The 11,388-nt window shown below is 31.2% G+C and overlaps 1 protein-coding gene across 1 annotated transcript in view; it reads left to right on the top strand.

Moving 5' to 3' along the window:
* Nucleotides 1–757: 757 nt before the first annotated feature.
* LOC140446038 (phenoloxidase-activating factor 1-like) overlaps nucleotides 758–11,388 on the top strand; it is a 28,944-nt gene continuing 18,313 nt past the window's right edge. The window contains exons 1-3 of the mRNA XM_072538540.1: nucleotides 758–850; nucleotides 6,975–7,255; nucleotides 10,177–10,376. Coding sequence (XP_072394641.1) covers nucleotides 784–850; nucleotides 6,975–7,255; nucleotides 10,177–10,376 — 548 coding nt within the window. The 5' untranslated portion in view covers nucleotides 758–783. The remainder of the gene's footprint in view (nucleotides 851–6,974; nucleotides 7,256–10,176; nucleotides 10,377–11,388) is intronic.

The raw sequence follows: 11,388 nt of genomic DNA, 5'->3' as shown, positions 1-11,388 counted from the left end.
CCCTGTCGTACTCCACGTTCTATTGCAATTTTATCAGTTAACTGGTCTTCTATTTTGATTTTGGCCGTTTGATTGTAGTAAATGTTTCTGATAATTCTAAGATCTTTGTTGTCAATTCCAATTTCTTGCATAGAGTCATTAATTTGTCATGTTTTACTCTGTCAAATGCCTTCTGGTAATCTATAAAGCATACGTATATATCACAATTCACATCCCTGCATCTCTGAAATAGCACCTGTACAGCAAAAGGTTTTTGCTGTACAGGTATTAGGTAACTAATATTATTAATGTAATTTTAATACTGAATAAGATAATTATATAAAATATTGTTACGTGTAGCCTCAAACCATAAAGCTTACAAACATAGTCATTACATAAAATAATATGATAAAATAAAATGTTTTTGTTGGCTATAATAAAATCTATCATAGATCTTTGTCCACGGGTGTTATTGAATATATATTTGGTTTGGTCTTTTTGGTAAAAAAATGTGTTGTTTGTTCTAAGTTCGTTATTCGTACAAAATTTTATCATCAGTTTATGTATGTATTTATTATGTTTTACACAAAATTATTTTTAAAGATGTGGATTTTTAGAAGAGTACAGAAATAAAAATTGAATAAATATTGAAAATCTAGAAAAAACCAATTTACCCATTTATCATGAATAAAATAATAATTTGACTCAACCTCTATAAATACTTATATCGGAAATATCTATTGTTTTAATATTCTAAATAGTTTATAAAAGATTATTGCTCAACCACAGTAGTTACATTTAAAAATGAGTGGAAAGTGTATGATCTTTGCGTTTGTATTTTCTGTTGAAATATTTATAATTATTAATGCCCGTAAGTACATGAATGTATATATAAAAGCTTGTACTAATATTAAACTGCACTTGATGGTGTCTTTAATTATTTATTAAATCGATTATATCGCTTTCTCTAAACATATCGACCATATCCCTTCCCAATGCAAATGGAGATGAAATCCAAACTTGCTAAATTAACGGAGACATTAGTTGCGCAAATAGGAAGGATGAAGCAGAAGAGTAAGTGTCTGATAAATCAGATGCAAAAACTCGAACAAATCATTTTAAAAAAGGATAAAAATATTTAAAAGATAACGCAATAACAAAAAGAACAAGCAAATGCATAAAACACTATCAAAGAAGCCAAAAACAATAATCGAAGAAGCCAATTCTTAGAGATTTCTACCAACAACAAAGGAAAAAACAGAAAACTTTTGACCAAAACAAGAAAAGATTATTACCAGAAAATCATTACTTCGTCTGATAATCGCAATAAAATCAAGTGGAAAATTGTCAATGATTTTTCAAAAAGTGCTAATAACAATGCTAATACTTTTTTAATGTATGATGACAATAATATAATAACAGATCCCCAACAGGTAGCATGCACTTTTAACACATTTTTTAAAAATGCACCTATTGATATCGTGTCGAAAATTCCAGGTAATACAGTAGACAAAGGCAGTCAGTCAATTATTACAGATCATGAAAATTTCTTTCAATTGTACCCATTTATTGGGCAGGAACTGATCGAACTCCTGCAAAGTAAACTTAAAAACAAATCCTCTAGTGGTTTTGACAAGATACCTGCATTTTTTGGTAAAAAAATACCTTTTTTTTACCTTTTTTAATCAATCCTTTAACTTATCTCACCAATTTGTCTTTTTGCAATGGGGATTTTCCTAATTACTTAAAGACAGGCAAAGTAGTTCCCATTCTTAAAAAAGAAGATCCAAAACTCGTCAGCAATTATAGGCCTATAACAATTCCCAGTATATTTTCAAAGGTATTTGTTGACTATGGATATTTAAAGAGATTAAATGGTTATCTAAAAAACAATAATATCATTACTATAAATCAACATGGATTTCAAGAAAATAAATCTACTAATACGGCAGTCCATGCATTTTATGCTCATTTAACCAGTTTGATTGATGCAGGCGAATGTCCTATTGGAATATTTTGTGATCTTAGTAGGGCATTTGACTGTGTCCACCATAGAATATTATTTAAAAAACTAAAACAGATAGGTATTACAGGAAACTCTTTACAGTGAATTATGTCATTTCTAAACACTAGACAACAATATGTGAGCCTGCAGATGAGGATTGAGGATTGTGTGACCAGTTGTAGATCTAGTCTTGTTACTACAAACATGGGTGTTCCCCAACGATCTATAATAGGACCAATTCTCTTTGTAGTCTACATTAACGACATCGTACAAGTGGACAGAGCGGTAAATTTCACTATATATGCGGATGATACGTCAATTATTCTATCTAACAAATCTAACGTAATCCTACATCAATGTAATGATTTTCTTTCATCTTTATATTTTTGGTTTTGCGATAACTCGTTGCATCTTAATGCAGAAAAAACGCAAATTATACATTTTCACAATAAACAAAAATACCTGGAAAATCTTCAGCTCATTTTTAACAACATGCAAATAGCTACGGTGTCGTTAGGCAAGTTTTTGGGAATAACGATTGACGAAAGTTTGGATTGGAAGTTGCATTGTGGAGCAGTTGTTTCGAAGTTGAGTTCCATTAACTATCTAATTAGAAATTTAAAATATGTTCTGACAGAAAATCAGCTAATTATGATTTATTATGCACTCGTACAGTCCAGGCTAAGATACGGGATATGTTTTTGGGGTATGTCTGGTTATGCAAATGGTATTTTCGTCATACAAAAGAAAATATTGCGTTTTGTCGCTGGTGTCTCCCGACTAACTAGTTGTAGAGAATATTTTAAAAAATATAAAATTTTAACATTGGCGTGTCTATACATTTTTGAATTATGTGTTTTTATTTTTAATAACTTACATCAGTTTAAAACGAGTGGTGATATGCATAATTTAAATACTAGATATTGTAATAAACTTTATATACCATTTTCAAAAGGTAACATTAAATTTAAATCGCCCAGGGTATACGGGCTACAGGTGTTTAATAATTTACCCACAGTTGTAAAGTCTACCAGTTCAATAAATGTATTTAAGGGGAATCTTAGTCAATTTTTATGTGAAAAAGTGTTTTATACAGTCGAAGAATTTTTTAGATCTTAGATATTAGCTATCTAATTTAGCTTTTAATTTCATTTCATGTATTGTTTAGTCTAGTTTAGTGTTTAGTTTTTAGCAATGTATATTTAATGACCAATTCTATACAAACTATGTTTGTCAGAAAGAAAATAAAGAATTTGATTTGATTTGAATGTCCAGACCACCGTCGACTATCCTTAAATCAATACGAAAATGTCAAAAAGTGGTTGAAAAAGGAAGCGGATCAGTAAATGAATTGGCTAAATCCGGGAGGTCAATCGTCATACAGACAAATATGGAGAAGGATACCTTGGATTAATAAAGGTATAAAGAGCCTTATTGAATACGTCGACTTGGTCTATTATCCAATGAACCAAGAAAGAACCACATGACATGAAACCACTTAAATAACCAAAATCCAACAACATCATCATCATCATCATCAATCAGCCCTGAGTTGTCCATTGTTGAACATAGGCCTCTTCTAGACTTTTCCATCTGCTTCTGTTCTGCGCCTCTGCTATCCAATTGGTCACGATTCTTTTGAGGTCGTCGGTCCATCGCGTTGGGGGTCTTCCTCGGCTTCGCTTGTCAGCCCGTGGTCTCCACTCAAGCAAATTTTTTGTCCAACTGTCGTCTTTCATTCTTGCAACATGTCCTGCCCATCTCCATTTTTGCCTTAATAATAATGTCTTCCACTCCGGTGGAAGTAATATGTTCGATAATGTCTTCCACTCCGGTTCGTCTACGAACTTCTTCGTTTCTTATTCTACAACAACTGAATTGAATAATCCAACAACAACTGAACGATAAAAAAATTGAGGCGGTTAAAGTGTTGAACATGATCTCCAAAAAGAAAGACAAAAAATATTTACCACTGTTGTCAAGTACAGTGAAATTACAGAAAAAGTGAGAAGCTTGACAAGTATTTGTTACATGCGAATCTACGTCGAGGACGAAACAAGAAAAGCTTATCACTGTGAATCCAAATGCACCAAGTGCGTTGAATAACACATTAGCCACGAATCTAGAAAGGACAGGAGCACCGAGTCAAAATGCGCAAATTGTGGCGAAACTCACACTGCCATTTATAGAGGATGCTTTAAAGCACCAAAACCAAGAATACACAACCTACAGATACAAACAAGAAACAGAAAAGTGGAACACACACCAATAACCAGAAACAACAACAAAAGCTACGCACAAGGAGCCAAGAAAGCAACAGAAAAAGAACCACCGAGACAGTCAAGCGAAACGACCAACTTATTATCCAGCCCTAAGAAACAGATGTAAAACTTTATATTTATGTCTATTTCTTTCCCAAGTACTACATCTTTTCCGTTATACCTCTTACATTCTATATTGCTATTTTTAAAATGTTCTTCTTCTTGTTTCTCATTATGTTGCCTTTTAAATGTAGTTTCTTTCTGTCTGTGTTACCATCTTTATATTCACTCATGTGCTTATTCTTTGATATTTAAAAAAAATTGTAATTTCTGCAAAGTTCAGTTTTGTTAATAAATGAGTTTGGATAATAATAAGTATTGTTAATTATTATCATTGCCATCTCTCGCTTTAGTTTAACAATAGATAGTTTCATTTACGTTATTAATCTCTTTCTAGTGCGGATTTTCTTTATTTCTTTGTTTATATTTGGAGTTATTTTATTTTATAAGGAAGATTTTGATGGATTTTAATTTTTCTTTTGCTTACATTCCATAATTAAACTATGGGATTGGGATCCATAGAAACATAAAGTAATATAAATCAATTACTTTTTTCGTTAAAAATATTCCGTTAAAAATATAAGTCACTCTGCTTATATTTTAAGATGCAGTATATACGTAAATGAAAACAATTTTTGTTTTTATTAGAAAATGAGATATTCTATTCATCTCTTACCAATTTGGTAGTTCGAAATCGGTTAATTGTCTTGAATAATATTCGAGAATGAAGTTTTTTAATGATAGTTTCCATAGTAACACCAGCTTCTGCAGGGTTTACAAGTTGCCTTTAGAGTTCTGGAAAATATAGTGTGTTTCTTGCTAGCATGTTTTTTAAATAACCTCTTGAGTTATCCTCACAGTTAAATTACTGAAAATACTTTTTAACATTTTTAACATTTCCATCTTTGTAGTCGCTTTTTCTTAGCTTCATTTAGCACCTAAAATGCATATTTAGTTCTACATAAACTTCTCGGGCTTCCATATTTTCATTTATCTTGCAAGACATGTAAATGTAAATACTTAAATTCGTAAACTATATTATAATCGTATGTTTTTATGTTTAAATTTTATTTTTCGTTATCTTCGCTCTTCCCCACAATGATGTATTTTGATTATCTAATATCTAGCCCACAATTTATTGATTTTCTTTTGATTTTTTGAAATACACTCATCAATTAAATTTTTGTTTTAGTCAAGAGACTTAAGTCTTCTACAAAAGCATAGAAATTAGTAGTTTCTGCTGGAAATGGTTCCATTTCGTTTTAAATCACGGATTCTTTTAATTTTAAAAGTACTTTAAATAAAGTTGTTTAAATGTAAAGATAAAATAAAAAGAAATATATGTTGATTTTCCGGGATTTTCCGAGATTTCCAGGTGGAGGGGGGGGGCAAAAATTATGTTATTATTATTAATACTGCGACAGACTATTCCAGCCAAATAAAAAAAAAGTAAGTTTTTACGGTTAATTTCAAATGGACTCAATTTTTCAGAAGTTTCCCATATTTCCCGGCCAGTGAAAACTATGTAGTTATTTATATTTCGACGAGCTACCCCAAATTAAAAAAAGAGGCTTCTAGCTGCAATGGAAACCGGTAGAATGTAAATTTTTATCCCCTCCACTTTCCTATGTCGATCTTTCAAAAGTACCTTCGTTTCGAAGAGCTGTAAGTTTCGAACAGTTGGATGAGTTTTATAGCTATAAGTTTCAATTTAAAGTTTAGATTTTCATTTAAAAGTCGTGCAAATTTTGCTTCTTAAAGTTTATAAACAATGGAGATATGATTTTTTAACAAATAGTCCCTAACTTCGTTCCTATTGGTCATAGAAGGTTTTTTTAATGTGAGTTTTTTTACCAGCTATCCAATTATTGTACGTACAAGTCTGTAGCTTAAAAAATACAGAAGGTATTACAATTGTTTATAAGTAAAAAACATACCTATTTTTCAAACGTTTATTTTATAAGTAATTTCGATGAAAACGCAATATGCATTTATCTTCTGAGATAGTTTACGTCTTAAAAAATCCTATGAAATTTGCTGAATGTGTCTAGCATCATTAATAGATCAAGTTCAGTAGTTTAAATATTTAGCCTTAGGGATAAACAAATTAAATAAATTTTAAACTGTTTTAGCGATCGGGGGGAAATTTCGCACAAATTTAACAGACGGTAATTTCTCGATGTTTAAATTTATTAATAACATTTTATTTTGTTAATAAAAAAATTTATAAGTTAGTGCAAAAAACTGCTTTTTTGCAAATATCTCCGTCAATTATGTATCAATTTTAATTTAAAAAACGGGAAAATGAAGATATTCTTGATATAAAAAAATGATATAAATATTGTTTATGTCAAATATAAGGGAAAAAACTTATAGACAAAAAATCAAATTGTGACCATAAATTATTGCTTAAATAAAAGGCAAGGAAATGATACGAGTACTTTTTCATCTATTCGTCATCTAGTAACCCCCACCTATGTCTTAAAAGCTTCAGATATCTGCGAAAAATTTTGCCGTGAAATCGATAATTTTTGCATAACTAGACTGGGCTAACTGTCCTATCTTGTGCTTCTGATTATTATCAGCGCCATACTTCCAATATGGATGTATAATTATTAAAAGAATTTAGTAAAACACAATGCAACGATCAATTTTTCTCTTATTTATAGAACGTGGACAACCATGTTATACGCCCAACGAAAAATTAGCAACATGTAAATCAATCTATGACTGTGGTCGTTTTATTAAAGCAATTAATGAACACATTCCATCCCAATTAATATTTATAAAAAAATCACAATGTGGTTACGATACTACTCCTTTGGTCTGCTGTGGTCTTGATATCGATTTTTTATCAACTAGACACCTGAAAAGAACTGTTCGGTCTACCAATTCCACCACTTTTATAAGAAATCCAGCCATTCCTGACCGAAAGATTTGTGGTTTTCAGGTAAGCAATAGTTACAAAATTATTATCTTTAGTACTTTTTAACTTATAGTTTTAAATAGTAAAAAAATGTAAAATCTTTTCAAATTTTAAAGAATTTAGGTAATTACAAAGTTGTTGGTATTGAACCCTTGACCAATAAAAATAATTAGAAAAATCATTATCCGATAATTTTTTACCTGATTACTCGATAACTCAACTCAACCATGTGTTCGGTACCGAACTCCAGTTTTTTTATTCAACAAGCGAAATTTTTAATTTAATAAACCAAACGGATTATAGAGTTAATACATTGATGTTGTACTTAATTAATTAAACCTTGCCATGTTCCCAGCCGATGACAAGTCTCGTCGCAGTCAACCATATGAAATTTTCTCAACCTGTGAAACAATTTGTTCAAACCATACAAAATATTAAGTCCTCGAAATTCAACCCAAATTAAATTCAAACGAATATCCTTGATATAGGAATACTAGGAATAACTATAAAAATATCCTCCGAGAGGAATCTCAAACTCAAAATCCAAGTTTCCAGTAACATGTAAATATCCAAAATAACATCAAGGCAACATTAAAGGTCTGTAGAAAAAACATAATCATTTGTCCTGGACATAACTGCATTATTTTTATGAGAAAAAAACCAACAATCGTTAAAAGAATTCTATCACATAAAAACAATAAAAATCCACAAGGAATCTACGTTCCTGTATTTGGCTGTATACCATATATTAAAAAATTAATTAAAATCCTTTGTAAAAGGTATATATTTAAAAACCCAAACGGGCTGTGTTAGACAAAACGTTTTCGGAATACATCATTCCATCATCGGTGTCCTAGAAAATATGTAACCACTTAATTAAAAAGAACATGAAGTTAAAATTTTGACCAAGGTTAAAGAAAAGTGTGGTTAATACTTACTAGGAGTACATGAATGTAGCCACTAAATATATGGGTAAAAACCCGTTAACAAATAATTAGTTACATTTGTTCGACATTATATCTTATAAATACTTATATATAAGTATCGCGCTAACACACATCGCTATTAATGCCACTAATTACTTTTCGAATATTCTCAATGGCCACTGCGCTTAATGTTGGTGACTGATTATATTTTCGCAATCGTTTTTTTTACGGTACCCCAAACCATTTCAATTGGATTAAAAATGCAATAGTATGGGGGTAATCGCAAAAGAGTATGGCCGTGCCTGCTGCAAATGGTGTCAATAACGTATTCGTTTTTAAAATTCCGACTTTTGATCATTCTAATTAATTCTTTCTTTACTGGAATCTTTTTAGGAACAGTGATGTTTTTAAGTTGCATAAATTTTAAAATTTCGTCCTTATTAGGTATTTTATTTAATATACGGGAATGATACGACGCATTATCCATAACAATCACTGAATTCGGCGAAATATTGGGCAAGAGTTGTTCCACAAACCACTTTTCAAATAAATCGGCTGTCATATCTTCGTGATAATCGGCAGAAGACTTTGTTATATTTTTGGCCGACAATAGCAATGCATTGGATACAAAACCATCTTTGCTTTCGGCATGAAGAATAATAACACGTTTTCCTCGTGAACACGGTGTATTTAACGCACACTTGTTTGTGTTGTCAACTCAGCCGTACTTGACAACATCATGCGTATCGAACCAGGTTTCGTCTAAATAGATTATGTTTCCGTTTGAATTACGATACTGTTTTATTTTACTCAAATACTCTCGTCGAAGTTCAACAATACGCCGAGATTCCATTATTACCATTCGATTATCTAATTTCTTATATTTAAATCCACAACTTATCAAAATCTCGCGCTGTGTTTCCAAAGATGTATAATTATATTCAGGGAAATCTCTCAATTTTTCACGAATCAGTTCTAAAGTAGGCACTCTATTTTCTTTGTAAAAATTGTAAACTGTTCGCTGAATAACGTCTTTTGCAGCAGTGTCAATCTTACCCAATTTTTTATTTGGTCGCTTTCGTTTTAAGGAATGATCTGTAACAGTGCCTAATTTAATAATTGTATATATCGTCTTATACCCGATTTTTGTTAATACAAAAATTAGTTAATAGAAAAATATAATATTACTTACCTTATAATAAGCCTCCGCCTGTGATATCTGGTTGCAAAATGAAATATTTTAGGGTGTCACATAGCGAGACAAACAGGTGTTCATTACGATTTATGGCTTTGCACTTCGCTGTTGCCATAATGCATGAGTTTAAAATTACTGAATGTAACTTTAATACCATATTAATATATCTGCAATTTTTCATGTTTCCAGGTAAGGTATAAAATCAATGAAATTTGGAAAAAAATAATACAATTCTTGAAACCGTTTTTGAGAACTTGGATTCTTAAAAGTTGTCTGATTTCTTAAAAGTCGATTATTATATCTATTACTATTACTATTACTATTACCGCTAAATTCACCAACATGGCAACGTCAATATAGACCGAAGGTCCAAATTCTCTCCAGACTACAATGTTGCCGATATTCGAAAATTACTTAGAGTATAAGTAATATATACAAAGTTCACGGTTGCTTTAATTCATTAGTGAAGTGTCCATGGAAATATTAGTACCTAGTTAATTAATTTATTGATATATTTTTTGAGAATATGTTCATATCATTTTTTAAGAGTGTCGTTCGTTGACTAGCAATTGAATAATAACGAATAGAGAATAGAGAATATTTTTTAAATATAACCTTAGGAATTTTAGGAAATATGTCTGACAACCTTGATTTGAAAGGCGGTCTCTTTGATACCAGAATGAGGCATGTTTATGTTGGAAAATTATTAGTGGATGTACTATACCTTTTTTGTTTATTTTCCTTTACTATATCGTAGTAAGTTCCAAACGTGTTTCCTTGGAATAATAATATTATTCATTATTTTTCTTTTCATTATTTTTTAGGAATATTTACCCACCAATAAAAAAGTTATAGGAGGAACCCACACGCATTATAAAGAATATCCTTGGATGGTGTTGCTTGGTTACACGACACGATCTGGAAAAATAAGGTGGTCTTGTGGGGGTACACTAATTAGCCACAAATATGTTCTGACAGCTGCGCATTGTGTAAAAGGCGATGTTGAAGCTCTTGTTGGACAAATGTAAGTAAACTATTTATTTCCATTGTTTTTATTTACGATTGAAATGATTAAACTTATTTAACTCTTTATTTTCTAATATTGATACTACTTTCATTATACTAAAACATATATAGTAACTATGTTGTATATTGTTTATGTAAGACGATCTAAATACATTTATTCGGAAGATTAGACTACATAGGGAAACAAAGAATTTATCATTTACTTAAATAGTTATAAATGTCATAAATACTATTAAACAATGCATAATCAAATACCATTCTTATTTAACCTGGCATTAGAAAAAATAGTTCGAGAGTCGCAGATTACTACGAATGGTACTATCTTTAACAAATCAGTACAAATTGTCGGATACGCAGATGACATAGACATCATAGGTAGGTCCACAGAAGCTCTGACTGAAGCATTTCGGTCGTTAAGAGCATCTGCACACAGAATGGGACTAAATATAAATGTTCAAAAGACCAAATATATGTGTTGCACTAGGTCAAGCAACCCGACACCTACACGAATAATAATTGATGACCTAGAACTGGAAGGTGTTGACACCTTTATATACTTAGGGTCCCTGCTAACCAAATATATCAACGTCAGTGAAGAAATCAAAAGAAGAATAGTGCTCGCCAATAAGTGTTACTATGGCTTAAGAAGACAGATGGCCTCAAAAATGCCTAGAAAAATTAAACTGACTGTATACAAAAGTTGGCCTATTTTGGACACGTAGTAAGGGGAAACCGATATAATACTCTTCAACTTATTATGATGGGTAAAATCGAAGGACGCAGAGGAATTGGTAGAAAGCAGGCCTCTTGGTTGAAGAATATCAGGGAGTGGACAGAAATGAGGAAAGCTGAGCAACTCTTTAGAATAGCTCAAGACAGACAGTTTCGCCATGTTAATCGCCAACGTCAAGGGGACTTGACAGGGCACGTTAAGAAGAAGTATACAAAACACTAATAAGACCAGTGCTAACATATGGTTTAGAAACTTGGACACTAACACAGAATGACCA

This window comes from Diabrotica undecimpunctata, chromosome 7 (assembly GCF_040954645.1).
Source record: "Diabrotica undecimpunctata isolate CICGRU chromosome 7, icDiaUnde3, whole genome shotgun sequence".
Classification (NCBI taxonomy): Eukaryota; Metazoa; Arthropoda; class Insecta; order Coleoptera; family Chrysomelidae; genus Diabrotica; species Diabrotica undecimpunctata.
The sequence above is the reverse complement of the archived record's forward strand: the minus strand, read 5'-3'. Positions and strand labels throughout refer to the sequence as shown.